This window comes from Sphaerodactylus townsendi, linkage group LG04 (genome assembly GCF_021028975.2).
Source record: "Sphaerodactylus townsendi isolate TG3544 linkage group LG04, MPM_Stown_v2.3, whole genome shotgun sequence".
Lineage (NCBI taxonomy): Eukaryota > Metazoa > Chordata > Lepidosauria > Squamata > Sphaerodactylidae > Sphaerodactylus > Sphaerodactylus townsendi.
In genome coordinates, this window is record NC_059428.1 from 49,073,896 (window position 1) to 49,092,589 (window position 18,694).

An 18,694-nucleotide genomic window follows, 5' to 3' on the forward strand; every position below is an offset into this window, starting at 1 on the left:
CCACCAGGAGGCAGCTCCGGTGAGATGACTCAGAGTGGCCCAGAGTGGCAACTTAATTTCCAAGCTAAAGTCATGGCTCAGCAGGAAAGTGTCAACACCCCAGGTTCAAATTATGGAAAGGATCAGGTAAAAGAGGATGGGAAAAACTTATAGAGTCCTGAGACTCTGGAAAACTGCTATTAGGAATGACAGACGATATTGACCTTGGTAGATTGATATCAGCTTCATGTATGTCTTCAAGAAATACATGAACAGACATCATAAACCCATGGTTTCTCCAAGCTGTATGTTGATTCCTCCACTCTCTATACAACTATATGGTGCCACTTACTAATAATTTTATCCCACACTTATATAAGCTCTTAGTAAAGCAAAACATCTTATATCAAATATAAAGTTGATGCTTCCAGGACACATAACATAGCAAAGGGTCCCCAGCCATTGAACGTGTGGTTACCTTGGGAATTCTGATACAAGATGATGAGTGCGCCACAAAGTAGCTGCTGCCACAAGAGCCAAACACAAAATGTTTAACAGTGGGGCTCCCTAGTCTGTTTATTTTGTAACAATCGGGCATGACTTAGAGGTTCTTTTCACTTCCTGTATATGTGATGACTCATGCATATTACAACTGAACAAGAATATGGAAAGGGGTTTCATGTTCCCACTGGAACAGATAGCATATCCCTTGGAATCATTTCAGGTCAGTCAGATTCTCCACATAGTCACAATCTAAACCTGGCATGGAGTATATGGGAACTGAGAACAACCTGCAGTTCCTGTCTGAGTGTCACAGAGGACACAGGGTAGGGCCCCTGGACTGAACCTGTGGAATGAATGATGTGTAAAGCAAGGCTCCTCTATCTTTTTTGTCTCTGTGGGCACTTTTGGTATTCTGACACATGGCAATGGGGGCAGTCAGACAATGGCTGCCTTGGGAATTGTAGCTAATCACAAAATGCCTACTGTAGAAGATAAAACCAACCAAAATAGCAAGCAGGACCAAGCAGGTTATATATAATTGTAGTAGTAACTCTGATATTTCAGTCTGAAGCTGTGTTTATTTAACAAGTTGACTTTTAATCTGCACAGCCAAACAGATAAGTTGTTGGGTAAATGCTCATCTAGTCTTACCTATTTTCTAAAAACACATGTTACTACCAGGAAATATGTCATTAGGTCAATAGGTACCATGGTACCAATAGGCACCAATAGAACAATAGGTACCATGGTGAGGCATGTCTCCTCATGATGTGACCAAAGAATGATAGCCTCAAAATTAGGTAGTCATTAATGGATTGGCAAATCCAGATTAAAGAAGGGTGATACCTGGTTATGCAAAACTCCTCCTACCTAATTTTCAGAGCATCCAGCTTTGAAGATCTCCATTGCCAAGTAATCTTTAAGTTCTTTACTGCCTAACAATCTTTAAAGTGGGACAATAGCATTTAAAGATCCTAAGCACAACTGAGTACAAATGTTTGTGGCAAGTCAATTAAAATTCTGTTTCTATCTAGGATAATTTTTTCCCGGCTTCTCTATTTAACTTGTGAAAATTGGTCATGGGCACATTATAATGCATCAAGAGCTTTATGCACCATAAAATCATTTGCAGCTGAATTGAACTGGATAATTAATAAAAAGTTCTATTTAATATATCTCCAAAGGCTCTATCAAAGCAGCAACAAATAACACCTAATGATATATTATTTATTGAAACTGACGTTTGCTTCACTGATATCGACAACTGATGCTGAATTTTGCATTGTCAGCTTGAAGGCATTCACACACATAATTCTGAGATTAGTAACACACGCAAGACTGAATGAATATAAAGAATGTACATTGGGTGGAATAACTGGTCAGTGCAATATGTGAAATGACCTTAGAGCTATTAGAATGCAATCTCCATGTAATTAATTCGACTTATAATTCTTGCTGTAAATTATGAAAATCCTAGCTCAGAATTTGGAGGTGGAATAGATAATAATGATATTTCCTGACCTAGATGACCCAGGATCACCTGAGCTCATTAGATCTTGGAATCTAATCAGGGTCAGCCCTGGTTGGATGTACTTGGATGGGAGGTCACCAAGAAAGTTCAGGGTTGCTACACAGAGGCAAGCGATGGCAAACCATCACTGTTAGTTTCTTGCCATGAAAACTCTATGTGGTTGCCAAAAGTCAGCAAGTCAACAGCAATCTGCTGCAAAATATTGATCTCTAAAATGGTTTCCCGTAAAGGGAAGAGATACTGACCATTTGTTCTGGGCTAGTCTTCATCATACCAGCGTAATACCAAAAAACTGCTTACAATGGGTGCTGTGTGGTTTCCGGGGTGTATGGCCGTGTTCTAGCAGCATTCTCTCCTGACGTTTCGCCTGCATCTGTGGCTGGCATCTTCAGAGGATCAGATCCTCTGAAGATCCTCTGAAGATGCCAGCCACAGATGCAGGCGAAACGTCAGGAGAGAATGCTGCTAGAACACGGCCATACAGCCCGGAAACCACACAGCACCCAAGTGATTCCGGCCGTGAAAGCCTTCGACAATAAACTGCTTACAATGTCTTAGTGGTATCACATACTGCATTTAGTGAAAAGATAATAATTTAGAATCCTTAAAGGAGAAGTTCTGGGTCTGCAAAGTGCATCCTATTCAATTCATTACTAGTAACACATGATGTTCTTTTTAGTAATGAATTCAATCTATGACTTTTATTAATCTTTTGATCCTTGATTTTTTAAAAATCTATCATAATTGGTCTGCTGATGAGCTGAACTAGTCCATTAAATTGTAAATAGATAGGGGAATACAGTTCTATTTTGCAACTTTGAATCTAATCCCATTGCAACCAATATGCACATTTAGAGGTTATGAAAAAAGGTTTCATTTGGGTAGAGTTGTGGCTCAGTGGTAAAGCATCTCCTTGGCAGATGAAGGTCTCAGGTTCAATCTCTGGAATCTCCTGTTTAAAAGATAAAATTTTAGGTGATACAGTAGTAGTAGACGTCTGTATGAGACTCTGGAGAGCCTCAGGTAGTCAGAATAGACAATACTGACACTGATAGACCAATCATCTGACTCAGTATAAGGCAGCTTCATTTATGTTCTATGTTGCCTGTGTTTTTTTTAAAATGCTGTAGTAGTTCGAATTAAATATTTGCAATAATACTTCCCAAACATTTCTCCAGAAGAAAAGATAGTATGGGACTTCTAGCAACAATTAGAATATTGATCTTGTAAATGAAATTGACAGTCAACTGCAAATTTTAATACAGTATTTGACTTGATCTGAAAAGCACTTTTGACTTGGTTGGAAGAGAGCTGCTTTGGCATAAATTAACAGAAATGGAAATTGATGTCAGACTATTATTACTTATAAAATCTCTTTATTTGAACAGAATCTGTCAGATAAAATGTACCAACTCAGCAGTCCTAACCCCAAAGATCTCAGTTGTGAAAGGTGTCAAGTGAGGCTGTGTATTGGCTCTAGTCCTGTTTAACTTATTCATTAATGATTTGGTATATGTACTGTCAGATATCAACTCACATAGCCCAGTTCTTTCAAACAAACCTACACCACTTCTACTTTATGCTGATGATGTGATACTGATTTCTAGGTCTCAAGTGGGTCTCAAAAGGTTTCTTTAAAAAAGCATGGAGTACTGTATCTCTAACTTCCTGTCCTTGAACCCAGAAAAATAAAAAAATGTCATTTTTCCAGCATATTTAAACCCTCTAGATGTCTTACCAATAGGATTAAGATTGAGCACTCTTTTAAATACCCAGGCCTATCCTTTGATCATAAAGCCACTTGGATCAGGAATAGAGGCCCTTTTCACACACAAGGTTTGCTCTGGAATTACTGCAATGCGCATCGACATCCCGACCTTTTTGTTGCCGGTTTGTTGCTCAACATCATTCGCACTTTGGCCGGTTGTTCTGGATGGAACCGCATCTGAATCCAGAAACCCTAATAGTTTGCATTGCCACGAAATGAGATGCAAATGAGAGTTCTGATTGGCTGCTTGGCCATTCCTGGGGGTGTTGTTTGTGACGTTTGGCCCCGTCATCACATTGTCACGCTGTGACATGGCCAATGACATGCCAATATTCCCATTGGATTTAATCTTACCTCTGAGATGCTGAGTGTCCGAGGCACTGTCCCTCGACACAGCATTGTCAGAAGCGCCCACTACACATTACATCACTCTGAGTTGGTGCGGCGGGTTAACGCTTGCCCAATATCTGCTCCAGCTCTTTTCAGTAAGGCATGGTCCGAGGACACATTACTGGAAGTCTTGTTGGGCTGATTAACCTTTTGAAGTCAATGCTTAAAGTTTTTGCTTTGTCCTACACTCAAGGGCAGTTCTCTTGTGCCCCCTGAGGTGCATCTCCGCCGCCACCTTCTCAAAAACATCTAAGTTTCTTTAGCTGAACTTTAGGGAGCACTGTACTTCCTCCTCCCCCCATACTGCAATCAGATCCCTGATCAGATCCTTCATCTCATCATTCTGCCATGACGCACCCCTCCCAAGAACTTTGTCTGAGTTGGCGGCTGAGCCCATCCATTTGATCTCCCCGGGCGTGGACGTAACGCAGCCAATCAGCCATTCAAGGTACACTGTATATTCAGTGCTCCATTGCTAAGTTTCAGAAGACTCTAGCTCTATCTAAATCATATCTCTTCTTATGCTACCTTTTGATGCTACAGAATATACAACCCAGCAATCTTGCTTGAATAACAAGAAACTGTTTTAAACACCTCCTTGTATCTTGTATATTTCTGTGGAAGACGACAAAACATGTAATTTACCATATCACTTTGAAAGATATATATATAGCACTAATGGGTACATCTAAGGGGGGGGGGGTCACATATTATGTTGGCAATTTCCAAATTTAATCAAGCACTGATTACTAATCTGGCTATTAATATATCAAGTTAAATGTTTTCCTGGTATTCCTTCTGTTCACTAGCCAGGATTCATATTAAAATGTCTACATCTCTATTTTATGTGTAACTTCTACAAAAGAATAATAATACTGTGTAACATAAGTCTTCTGAGATTAAAAAAACCCTAATGGCTTTTTATGTGTGGACATATTTGGGATTTGCTTCTCATTGGTATATTTTAACAGGATTTTAAGAATCTATTAGTCTTCTTGAAAACTAATGATGTGTTCATCTCAAAGCAAATCATTTAAATGAGCTTAGGGAAGATTGCTGTTGTAAAAATAAAAAGAAATAATTGAGCTGATCCATCAGTCTTCAGTCGTAGCATGATATTGGAAAGAGGAATGACCTATCAGCATAGCAAGTTGGTAACACACATTCAGGGCTAAGTCTGGTTTTGTCCGAACTTTGAGCTCAGAAATTATCTGGATTCCTGTGGGTTTCCTGCCTGAGTCTCCTGAGTAGTGAATATTTATCTATTTATTAAATGTATGCCCTGCATGTATCCAAGATCTCTAGGTGGCTACAACATTAAAACATCCCCATACATAAAATCATCTCTTAAAATCACTACAACATGCAGTTATTGAAATCCCAACCCTAACCATCACCATCACCCAACCAGCTGAACCATACAGAGGGCATCCAGATAGACTAACCAAATGCCTGGGTGAAGAAAAAAAATCTTTGCCAGGTGCCTAAACCCATAAATGGTAGACACTCAGTGAACCTCTGAGGTGAGGTTATTCCAAAGCCTGTAGGCAATCACTGGGAAAGCCCTCCCATAACCCCCCCCCGGTACCTTGACAGGTGCAGGTACCACAAGGAGAGCCTCCCTGGGAAGGCACATACAGGTTCAGGTGTTCATTTAGGTAGGCAGGGTCCAACCATTTAGGTCTTTATAATTTTAACATCAACTCTTTGAATTGGACCCAAAAGTTAATTGGAAACCAGTGCAGTCCCTTGAGAACTAGCGTAATATGCGTGCAGCCAGCTGTGCCAGCAAGCAGGCTAGCTGAAGTAATTTGCACCATGTCCAGCAAACCTATAGAAATATAATTAGATTTTCACCAAAATTCAAATTTTCAATTCTATTAAATTTCAAAATTCCATGAAAAATAGAACACTTTAAAAAAATTTCAGCTTTTTTTTAAATCTAAAGAACAGCAATGTTACTAAAAACAAGGTTACCCACAGAATGTCATGAATCAGTTCCAGGAGAGTGGGGATGCATCTGAGGAAGATGCAATTAGGGAGGAAGTGGCTCTGCCAGAAACCCAGCAAGAGGAAGTGTTGACAGAGGCTCTTCAGCCTTACAGGTCATTACTTCCTCCTATCAGCAGAAGGAACACAAGCCCTTAGTTCCCAGCTCACTTGCAGTATGACACCTGCAGCACCTGAAGAATCAGTTGCAAATTAAAAGACAGTGCCAAGTTCTTGCAGAAATGACGCTTGCTTGAGAACAATGGGTCATCACAGGATGACAGCTAGTCTGCTCAATCAGCTACAAAAGGGATGCAGGTTCAGCAGGCATATTGTGAATGCAACATTGTGAATTCCTTGCTGTCATGCTGATACTTCTCAGACTGATCTTTATGAAATCCTGACCAGACCTGTGAGACCTTGCTACTCAGCTTGCCCTTGATTGTGTGATGACTGCTCTTGGAACCGCTGGCCTCCTGATGAATGGACTGGAATAGGTTTTCTGTCTACCGTGCTCTGCCTTTTTATGACTGCTTCCTGGACTAAACTCCAAGAACTGAAACCTGACCCCAGACCTCTGCCTCAGCTAGCACATATGGAATAAGACAAATGTGGGAATGATTTCCAAGCCAGTACTACAAATGAATCAGCTGAATGTAGTGGGATTTCCTTCCTAATAATTATAAATAAAATAGCCACCTTTAGTGATCAACTGTCTGTTTAGTTTTCATTAAAATCAATGGGATTTAAGTGTTCTTTGTTCTGGACTTCATCTTTTTCTTTATGAAATGGGATGGAAATATGTACCATAATAAAAATTGCTATTTCCCATACTCCTGGACAGTTGTAGAAGGTTATTTCTGTCAAATATAAAGGGCACAGAAGTCAAGTTGTATAATAAACAAACTGGAATCCAATTTGGCATTTTCTGTGACCTCTTTCATGATAACTGTACCCCAGACTCTAATTGCACCTCCGAGGATCATTTCATCCTGTTTCCTGCATACAACTCTGGAATAGATAATATTAGCTACAAATAAAACATAAATGTACATTTTCTAAGGTCAAGATAAATATAGAAAACCCTAAAATATAGGAAGCACTGTGATTATTTCATTTAAATAATAAAAAAAAGATGTGCTGGTTTAATGTTCAAAACTTTTCTAAAAACTTAGCAGTTCTAGTTTCAACTAAGATCTACTTATGTGATAATTCCCAGAGGTCTGAATATTAGAATTAGCAGTGATTACCCCATGCCATTTGTTGGGGTAACTGGGCAAGTTTAACTAGGTGTCTAGTGAAGGTTGTCCTGTGATGCCCGTTTCCAAGGCTGCAATCCTAAAAACTCTGCCCTAGGAATTCTTGTTAGATAAAGTGACTTATTCCTGCTTCAGATTGCTCCCTATAAGACTAGTGCAGTAACCATGTGATTACTTATATAAAATGTTACCCACTTGTCATACAGTAAATGTCTTATGGATGCATATTTTCTTCAATACGACAGAAACTTGTATCCAGTCTCACAAAATCCCAGTTGTGCCTACTATATCCATTTAGGTAAAGAGGAAGCCCAGTGTAAGAGAATCCTGAAAAGGATCAACACAAAAATGTCCAGTTACCTAAAGATTCAATAACCAGATGGCTCTTTCCGGCATACTGTTGCTTCTTCTTACACTTTCCTAGTTCTCATGACTTGTTATCGTTTTCCAAGCAATGAGATACAACTGAATAATTCAGTGTTAGAAGGTCCAAATATATACAAACATAGCTTTCAACAAGATTCTGCTAAAACTATAAAAAAAACTTGATATGATTGGGCTTAATTGTTTACGTTATCTCCAATAACCCCTCTTGAGCACTTTTGACAAGTGAAAAGTTCACTTTTGCAGAACATCAGATCTAGCCCATGCAAACCTACTTTATGCTGAAGAGTTCTGACTGGATGACTGCTGTGTGGGTGTGAAAATTCAACTTTTCCCAGCCATATGGCAGTTACTTCCTTGATTCTGACACTACAAGGAACTTTCCTTCCCTCCACTGGAGGCTTTTATTTAAATTTTTTAAAATTCTTTTTTAAAAAGTAATTGCCAGCTCAGTCACCAATATGGACTCTGGGTGGTGGCAATGCTCCCAATTCCAAAAAGAATATTCTTATGTTGATATGCCTTTCTAACAATATGGTAACAAGTTGTCCGGGTTCATTTTTTAAAGTCTGCAGCTCCCTTCTGTTACAAGGAAATGAACAATCACAGAGCCTTTTACACCCATTGTAATACTCTGTAGCTATAACAATATTCTAGTGGCTGAGGTACAAGGGGTGATATTGGGGGATGGGGCAAAGAAACGTTGAGAGAATTTCTCATGAGGATGCCCCACCATTGCTGCACTTTATCAGTAGCTGCACCAGCAATGAGTACAAGGCAATCCCCTTATAGAAACTACCATCACTACATGGTGTTTTTTTTCTCCATTGCTCTCTCTTTTTTAAAAGAGACTGGAGATTTTTCTAAAGGGACTGGAGATTTCAGATGGAATTTAAAAGGAGAAAGAAGGAAAGATGTAGTCAGAGACAAAGCAGGCCATTCACATAGCTAATTTTTTGCTTATAGATGAGATCTGCAAAGATAGCGTAGGTTTTAAGAGGCAATACCAAATATCACAGTAAAGATCACAGATCTTGAGAGATGGTGTGATTTAATGGCTGGAATGTTGGACTAGAATCTGGGATGAATGGATCTGAATCCCTCATGCCTCTCTGAAACCCATCAGGTGACCTTGTGTCTTTCATAATCTCTCAGCCTAACCTACCCTCATAAAGTTGAGGAAGGGAGAACAATACATAGTGGTTAGGGTTGGTAAATGGGAAAAAAAATTGGCCCCAGTTCGGATTCGGGCCCAATTCGGATGTATGGGGTCGGATCCCCCCATATCCGAGCCTGCCAGGCTCGGATACACCCGAATTTCCGAGATTCTCGGATGCTTTTTTATTTTTTTTGCTTTTTCCCCATTTTGGCCTGCAGGGGGAGCATTTTTAAAGTTAGCGGCATGAAAATTTCAGGGTATCTTTGTAATACTGTTCTGATCATGCACCCCAAGTTTGGTGCAGTTTGGTTCAGGGGGGCCTATGTTATGGACCCTCAAAGATATCCCAAATCACCCATTGTTTCCAATGGGAGCCAATGGAATATAGGGGCTATCTTTGAGGGTCCATAACTTGGCCCCCCATGAACCAAACTGGACCAAACATGATCAAAACAGTATTCTGAAGATATCCTGAAACTCTCATGCCTATACCTTTAAAAATGCATCCCCTACAGGCACCCCAGGATTTTTGCACAAGATTCTGTGGTTTGCATTGAATTTTTTCAATTGCTTTCAATGGGGGAATTCCTGGGGTGCCTGCGGGGGCGCATTTTTAAAGGTAAGTGGGATTTTTACTGGGGATTGGTTGGGAAACTGGGTGGCAAGGGTGGCATGGGTGGGTGGGTGCTTACACTTGTGTGTGTGTGTGTGTGCGTGCGCGGGTCAGGGCTTAGAAGTGGGGGCAACTTTTGGGATGGGAAGGGGGTGCTAAGCTTGGCTGGGGGGGCTTGGACTTGTGTCACCCTCCCTTGCCATGCTTGCCACCCCTGCAGCTTCCAAGCCCCGATCTGCACACACAAAGAAGTTGTGTGTGCGTGAGGATCAGGACTTGGAAGCCGCAGGGGCGACTTTGGGAAAGGGGGTGTGTGTGCGTGCGGATTGGTGCTCGGAGGGGCGACTTTGGGAAGGGGGGGTGTCAAGAGGGCCCAGGAAGGGTAGATGGTTGCTTGGACTTGAGTCCAAGCATCCATCTACCCTCCCTGGCCAGGCTCCAGCTCCCAAGCCCCGGTCTGCACGCACACAGGAGTTGTGTGTGCGTGCGGATTGGGGCTCGGAGGGGCGACTTTGGGAAAGGGGGGGTGTCAAGCGGGGCCAGGAAGGGTAGATGGTTGCTTGGACTTGAGTCCAAGCATCCATCTATCCTCCCTGGCCAGCTTGACACCCCTCCAGCTCCCAAGCCCCGGTCTGCATGCACACAGGAGTTGTGTGTGCGTGCGGATTGGGGCTCGGAGGGGCGACTTTGGGAAAGGAGGGGTGTCAAGCGGGGCCTGGAAGGGTAGATGGTTGCTTGGACTTGAGTCCAAGCATCCATCTATCCTCCCTGGCCAGCTTGACACCCCTCGAGCTCCCAAGCCCCGGTCTGCATGCACACAGGAGTTGTGTGTGTGTGCGTGCGGATTAGGGCTTGGAGGGGCGACTTTGGGAAAGGGGGGGTGTCAAGCGGGGCCAGGAAGGGTAGATGGTTGCTTGGACTTGAGTCCAAGCATCCATCTATCCTCCCTGGCCAGCTTGACACCCCTCCAGCTCCCAAGCCCCGGTCTGCACACACACAGGAGTTGTGTGTGCGTGCGGATTGGGGCTCGGAGGGGCAACTTTGGGAAGGGGGGGTGTCAAGCGGGGCCAGGAAGGGTAGATGGTTGCTTGGACTTGAGTCCAAGCATCCATCTATCCTCCCTGGCCAGCTTGACACCCCTCCAGCTCCCAAGCCCCGGTCTGCACGCACACAGGAGTTGTGTGTGTGTGCGTGCAGATTGGGGCTCGGAGGGGCGACTTTGGTTAAGGGGGGGTGTCAAGCGGGGCCAGGAAGGGTAGATGGTTGCTTGGACTTGAGTCCAAGCATCCATCTATCCTCCCTGGCCAGCTTGACACCCCTCCAGCTCCCAAGCCCCGGTCTGCACGCACACAGGAGTTGTGTGTGCGTGCAGATTAGGGCTCGGAGGGGCGACTTTGGGAAAGGGGGGGTGTCAAGCGGGGCCAGGAAGGGTAGATGGTTGCTTGGACTTGAGTCCAAGCATCCATCTATCCTCCCTGGCCAGCTTGACACCCCTCCAGCTCCCAAGCCCCAGTCTGCACAGCGGTGAGTGCTTCCTGCAGCTGCCTGCCTCTTTAAAAATTTTTTCCCCTGGCTGGCTCGGAAGAACCACCGCTCGGGGAGAAGGGCGCGTTCGGATTGAGAAAAGTTTAGAGGGGGCGAGTTCGGACTCTTGGCTGTCTAAATCCCTCCGAACTAGCGGATCTCTCCAAACTGCAAGTTCGGCCGATCCGATCCGCCATCTCTAATAGTGGTTAAGAGCAGGTGAACTCTAATCAGGTGAACTGTATTTGTTATCCAACTCCTACATATGAAGCCTTCTCGATAACATTGGCTTGGTCACAGCTCTCCAAGAACCCAGCCTCACTTCTGTCACAAAGTTTTTGTTGTGGGGAAAGGGAAGGAAGGTGTTTGTAAGCTGCTTTGAGACTCCTTACACAAGAGAACAGCAGGGTATAAATCCAAACTCCTCCTCCTCTTCTTCATATAGGGGGAGACAGGCCCCTTCCGCACATGCAGAATAATGCACTTTCAATCCACTTTCAATGCACTTTGCAGCTGGATTTTACTGTGCGGAATAACAAAATCTACTTGCAAACACTTGTGGAAGTGGATTGAAAATGTATTATTCTGCATGTGCAGAAGGGGCCTTAGAGAAACAACATTCTGCTTCCAAACAAAAACAATGCTATCATGGTTCCAATTTCCATTGCTCAAAAATGGGGAGACTGAAACAACATGTTTGTTTTCATCACAATAAAGATTAAATAAATAGTTGAAACACATTTATTTGGGATATACAATAATAAGCAGTTTTCTAATCTGAACTTCCCTCAGCTACATGTTTGCACATTCAAATTACTTGTTTTCCCCTGTTTTGGGAAATCATTAATATGTCTTTAAAATGATTATTAGTAATTCTAGTAATATTTCCAAGGAAAGCATTGTTTGCTGCATATGTTTCATTTCTGGTGAAATTCTGCTGCTAAAAATGGTCACACATGGCCACATATTAATGGACACTGAGATGCTTATTTCAGATTCTGATTGCATATGCATTGGTCTGTTAAAAAAAGAAGTTGCTCATTTCTTTTCATCTTGAATCTGGCAATCAGCATTCTGCACTGTTCAATTATTCCAAGCCTATCATTGTTTGGACTTTCTCAGCATGTTATCATATTATATCTGTGAAGCATTGATTTTTATTTTAATGTATCCAGTAACCACAATGGTCTCACTTTATGCCAGGCCTTGAGCGTTTCCAGAAGCTTTGTAAAATTAGCCACAAAGCTTCAGCAATATCTGCCTGGCAGGAGAGCATAAGTGGATTTTTCACTATATTTACTTGGACTGATTTTTTTGTGAAATGAAATAATCTTATCCCTTAGAATGTGTTTCTGGTGCTATAATTTCCTATCAGAGTATCAATTGCATGTGTGATTCCAGTAAGCTGAACTCCTAGAAACATATATTACAGAACATATGCCATGGATATTTATGAAATACCAGTTCACAAAGAAGCAAGTTGCATGTATTTATATACATGTTAGATTTCAGTAGCTGTCTAGATATTAGAATAATTTACAGATATGTTTCTCTGTCTAGAAACAATAATGTATTATTTTATCCTTCCATTTACTCACCATCCCAAAGTTATTGCTCTTTGGGTGAGAAGTCTCATGGGCTCTAATTTTACGTAGCCCAGTTATTACTACTGTAGCTATGTTGACACTGCCCTTTTTAAAAAGCCACACTGAGGTAATCATCTGTTCAATAGGGAAAGAGGAATTAGAAGGATTCCCTCCTCTACAAAAAACAGCTAATGGGATTTTATCTTTGCTTAAAGAGCTATACATAACCAATACTAAATTTTGTATCTAAAAAGAATTGTACACCATATTTGCACACAGATGGTTTGTCATCATTGTGGCTAAAATGTTTTATATAAATCCAATTTTAGAGGTATTGGTCAAGAAAATGCAGTGATAAATATCAAGTAGTGTTAGTTCTAAAGCCTGAAGAGGTCCCACAATGTAACCCTATTAGTCAGCCTCCACCAAGGTTCTTGTTACAGCATCCATCCCTGTTTTTTGTGATCATCACAAATGTGCATGGACATGACAATATGAATCAAAATGTCCATCATGGGTAATGGCTTGCAGCTTCTACCTAAAGATTGTGTCAAATTCTGACATTTGCTGTAGCAAAACCAATCCATGTTATGGGTAGCTAAATATGTATTGACTTCACAGTAATTTCAAAAGTATTGGGGGTGGGTGGGTGATTGCAGTTAAAAATGCAAGCCATATTTTCATATAATGCTCTTAAAAACCTAATCGTAGAAATGTGTTCACTGAAGAAGCAACATCTTTCTAGAAATAGATAGTTCTTCCTGTGCAAGAAACCAATGAATACTTATAAGGTATACTACTGATAGACCTTAGTGCTTCAAAAACATAAGTGCCATTGACTCAGCAGTCAAGCAAACATTAGGTTTTGCTTAATTTCTTACTTTACAATAGTGGTTTTCTATTATATCTAACCAGCCAAATAAGCCTAGGCTCCAGGGGCCCTTTCTGTGAGGAGCTACCCAGATCTCCCATGGAGTACCCTTTTTTATGGTGCTACATGGAAGGGATAGTCATCCTAGGCAAAAGTCAGAATTAAAAAAAATCATTGCTCAGTATTCCAGTTAAAGCATTTTACTCTTCCTTGTATGAATGAAAAACTGCTATTCCCTTACACATGAGGAAAAAAAGGTTTACTCAGGGATACTGGAGAGTGGTGAGTCTGATCTTCGTTTCTTTTAGCCAGTTCTTATCTGGATAATTCTTGATCACACCAGAACATAATGGAATGTTAAGGGAGCAAAATGGAATGTTGACAACCATTTTTCCCATGTAGAAAGATTTTTTAAAATATCTTTTTGTGTTCTTGTTTTTCAGCTTGCAGGTCAGGATTTTATAAAGCATTTGCTGGAAATATAAAATGTTCCAAGTGCCCTCCACATAGTCAAACTTTCGTAGAAGCAACATCTGTGTGTCAGTGTGAAAAAGGTTACTTTCGGGCTGAGAAGGACCCACCAACTATGGCATGTACCCGTAAGTTTGATCCATACTGGTGTTTGAAATACTTCCTTTGCTGCTCTTGTTATTTCAGCAGATAAAAATAGCACCTCTTTTATATTCCATTCACAGAACTAAAGCACAAGAGCATGTTTTCATTAATCAAGAATGCAAATCAGATTTTCGTTTAGTCCCAAAGCTCCTTTATATAAGTGAAAATGTTCCTTAATCTGAAGTGTCTTTAAAATAGTCCTGGATGAAACATTCATAAAATATCATTTGTTCATTCAAGGATAAATTTCAAATTTGGGTTCCAATAAATATAATATGTATATAAAACACCCTTGTACAAAACATACATTGAGATAATAACAGATGCAACATTTCAGACAAAATGGATACCGGTATTATATTACTGTGCTATTGTCAGGCTGATTACTATTCAGAATAACATCCTGACATAGTAAAAAAACTACTCTAAGAGGAGGAAGAATAAGTGTAGTGGCAATCATACTCAGGTCTATTTGAAACTTCTAGGATTTGTATCTTAATTGCTTTTTTATGTTATAAAAGTTATGAAAATGAATAGATCCACACAAAATGCTATCACACACAAAATCTGTGATAATTCTCTTAAAAATGCCCCTGAGAAGACAAATAGTCCACCCCTTCCACAGATCCAAATATAGACACAGTGTGCAGACTTTAAATAGGGGCATCCAGCATTAAATGATCAATTAAAATAGAATTAAGCTATTCCAATTCCATCAGTTATCCCTAAAGGCAGTCCTGCCTGACAAGTAATATAATCCAATTGCTCAAACAGTCATTTGAAATTTCTTCTACAGAACCCAATACAAGGGTTAATATACATTGGCCAACATTCAAGATGTTACAAAACCAAAAAAAGTACAAAAAAGACAAATTACTTGCGAGTAGCAGAGTGCTGGACTAGATGGACTCTGGTCTGATCCAGCAGGCTAGTTCTTATGTTCTTATGTTCTTACAGAACTAAAAATACAAGTATTTTAATAGTCAAAATGGCAAGACCCTTGAACTTTTCTTTTTATAGGCTGTGGCTAGAAACAATGTCCCATGTAGGAAGATATCTTCAGTCTAGTAAAATCATGTCTTCAGTAGAATTTTTAGTATAGTAGAATAATGTAGGAGTTACACCATATGGCCCAGATACCTGTTTGAACCCAGATTAGTAAATAAATTTCTGCATGACTCTAGATGACATGACTTGGGTTTAAATAATCCCACAACGCCACACATTTGCTGAACTGAAATGAATGCTTTATTACATATTCAATCTCTTCCCCAAAATTGGTGTCAATTAATGGATTTCTCGTCTGGCTCCTTGATTATCTCCAAGCCATAAGCAGATGTACTTTTGGCTAGTCAGGGATCAAACTGGCCTTTTAGACTTTTGTTTAATAAAAAATAGACATAGGTGATTTCCTCACTGGTGATTAATCCTGGGATAGTCACCCGAAATATCCAGGTTCCCTTGAGATCTCCTCAAAGCCAAACCATGGAACACAGATCAGTCCTGGTTCTGGCGCTCCTCCTCCCCCTTATCACAGAATTTTCCTGGACCTGCTTGTATATGAACCTTTTTGGGGAAAAAACATTCCAACACATTTGAGGGTCCATAACTACACATTTGAGGGTCCATAACTTTGGCCCCCATAAACCAAACTTCACCAAACCGGGGTGGTATCATCAGGAGGGTCTCCTAAAACTACTCTGAAATTTTGGTGCTGCTAGCTTAAAGATTGCACCCCTGACAGCAGGCACCCCCCCAAAAAAACAAGGGCAGGGCTAGATGTCACTAGAAACATGCTACAGTGAGGATGTTGGAACTTGGATGAAAAGGTGCTGATTCTTTTGAAACTTGGTTGTATCTAGATTAAATTTTCAATGGGAATTTGGCCATAGCATACCACTTTCAAAGTCAATGAACTTTAGCTTGAGAAACAGAATAAAGTATCCTGCATAGGAAAAAAAAATTAGATATCACATGGATACCCCAAAATGCTTGGATGTGCTCAATGTAGTTCTCTGAGATACTGCAACATCTGCTTTTCCATTAAATAAGTTAAACCAGGAATTCTATACTTATTGAAATGTGAACATATATTCTCTCTTACATAATATATTACTGGTACAAAGGGGAACTTTCAAGGGAAAGGAAAACTCATTTTTCTTTTCATTATGGCTTATGGATCTGACTCCCCCTTTCCCCCACCAGCTCAAACTTCACTCCTCCTCAGCAATTGGCTTGAATCTCTTTTCTACTAGCTCTAGTTCACATCCTGTTTAATTTTTTTTCTTCAACTAGCTGCTTCGACATTCTCCTGTCCCTCCTTCTAGCCATGGCTTCCACTGCCAGTGTTTCTGAGGCTTCATTATTAGATGCTCATTGCACAAAACTGGAGTAGTTACAATATTCTCCATCTGTAGTTGAAATACATTAATAATTTACAGTCATCAATGTGCTCGCCTTCCTAAATAAAATATATGGCACAAGGAAATTCCTGAGAATATTACCCGCAGATGTCTGCAAATGTAGATTAGGGTTGCCAGTTTTTCCCCCAGGTGTGACATATAATCTATGCATACTTTATAAGTGATAACAAAGCAATCAGGCCACATTCATAAAAATCCCAATGACACTGAGTTTAGCAGAATCTGAGGATTAGAATTAATTGTCTCTCTTTGTTCCAAGTTCTAAATCTTAGTAAATGATTCACTGCATGTCATTACAGCTTAATATTTGCATGAAATCACAGTTTAGATGGCATAATTTAATGGCAATTAAAAACCTATTTAGTCGTCATGCAAATTGGATGAGAGCCCTTGAGTATGAAGGGTGTCTATTTCTTCAGTATCTGCAGGCGGACAGTTATGAAGTTTTAAACACTCCTACCTCAATTGATACCAATTTTCCTATTCACAGCAATATCAATGCATAGTAAATCATATCTTTGTTATGAATGAAATCCCAAATCTTGGGAGCATTATTTTTCAACATAGAAAAATTAGCAATAAAAATAGGAAAAAATAATAGAACCATACAAATTTAAACAAAAATAAAAATAGCATGAAGCTGTGCCCCCCCCCCATAACTTATTTGTTCAAGCCACATAGTACTTGAAAGCTAAAGGATGTTTTTGACACAACTTGTTTTTTATCCAGATAGGTGGCTCAATTCTATCTGCATACATCATCGCTCTGATTAGGCTAAGTACTAGGTGTTCTAAGCTTCTGTACACATATTCGTGCTGGAAGTGGAAATGAGTGCATAGCTGTAACTGTGCTTGGTTCTCCCGCTCTAATTTTATCATCGTGTCAGTGTATTAAATTGTTTATAACATATTTGTATTTTATTTCTGTTTTGTATCTATGTTTTTAACTGCCCCAAGACCTGGTTGCTGAAGAAGAGGCAGGTTAGAAATCAAATGAAATAAAATAATAAAAAATAACCCAGCAGCTGGGAACTCTGTGCAAGATTTCCTCTTTCAAAGGTTAAAATACTGGATTTCATGGTTCAGGAGACAGAGTGAAGGGGCGGATTCAGACTGCTGCCAACCCTTCTCTGCCAAAGAGTGGACCAACAGTAGGGGACTCTATATGCATAACCCACTTGCTTTGCGAATGTTCAGATTGAAATCAAAGGCCAATTACCCATGGCTGGCTCTGCCCCATCATTGCCCCACTCTGGCGCAAAAGTTGCACCAGAAGTGCTGTTGCTTTCTGCAGGGAAAGTAAGAAGCACAGGAAGGAAGTGCTCTGGGACAAGAAATTTTGCCCCAACAAGTTTTCTCCCATGGTGCACGGAAGGGATGAAGTGAGTTGGGGCAACATTTTTTCCCCTGGTGCGTGCCAGGAAGGAAGCACATCAGGACAAGATTTCTGGTCTCAACGCACTCCAACTGCCCTGTCGGTAATTTCTCTGTTACATTAGATAATGTAACTTGACTCTTGAATGAATTATTTCAAAAGAAATAAATATTACACTCCTGCAGGTAATTGTCTGAGTAGTTTAAAATAATAATCTACATTCTAGTAAGATAGATAACTTCAAATGTCCATCTCCAGTATTATTAAAGATATTGCTAATTAGTGATGGATGAACACACACCACTGGCCCAAACTGCAGAATAATTGCCTTTCTCAAGAGTTCCTATTAGAATAGAAATCCTGTAGTTTCCTTACCCTAGTTAGGGTTTCCAGTTCAGCATTGGGAAATACCTGGAGATTTGGAGAGTGAGGCTTGGAGAGGATGGGGTTGTCAACCAGTAATGGTTGATGTCCCAGTAATTCAATTTATCTCCAGACTACAGTGATCAGTTTCCCTGGAGAAAATGACTGCTACGGAGAATGGATTCTATGGGACTGTACTCTGCCGAGGTTCTTCCCCTCCTCAAACCCCATCCTCTCCAAGCCTCACTCTCCAAACCTTGGAGAGGATGGTGAGGCTTGGAGAGGAGGGGGTTTGAGGAGGGGAAGAACCTCGGCAGAGTACCGTCCTATAGAATCCATTCTCTGTAACAGTCATTTTCTCC

The 18,694-nt window shown here is 40.7% G+C and overlaps 1 protein-coding gene across 3 annotated transcripts in view; it reads left to right on the plus strand.

Moving 5' to 3' along the window:
* LOC125430597 (ephrin type-A receptor 6) overlaps positions 1-18,694 on the plus strand; it is a 475,628-nt gene that overhangs the window by 222,319 nt on the left and 234,615 nt on the right. For all 3 annotated transcript variants that reach the window (XM_048492607.1, XM_048492608.1, XM_048492609.1), the window contains exon 4: positions 14,001-14,156. In XM_048492607.1, coding sequence (XP_048348564.1) covers positions 14,001-14,156 — 156 coding nt within the window. The remainder of the gene's footprint in view (positions 1-14,000; positions 14,157-18,694) is intronic.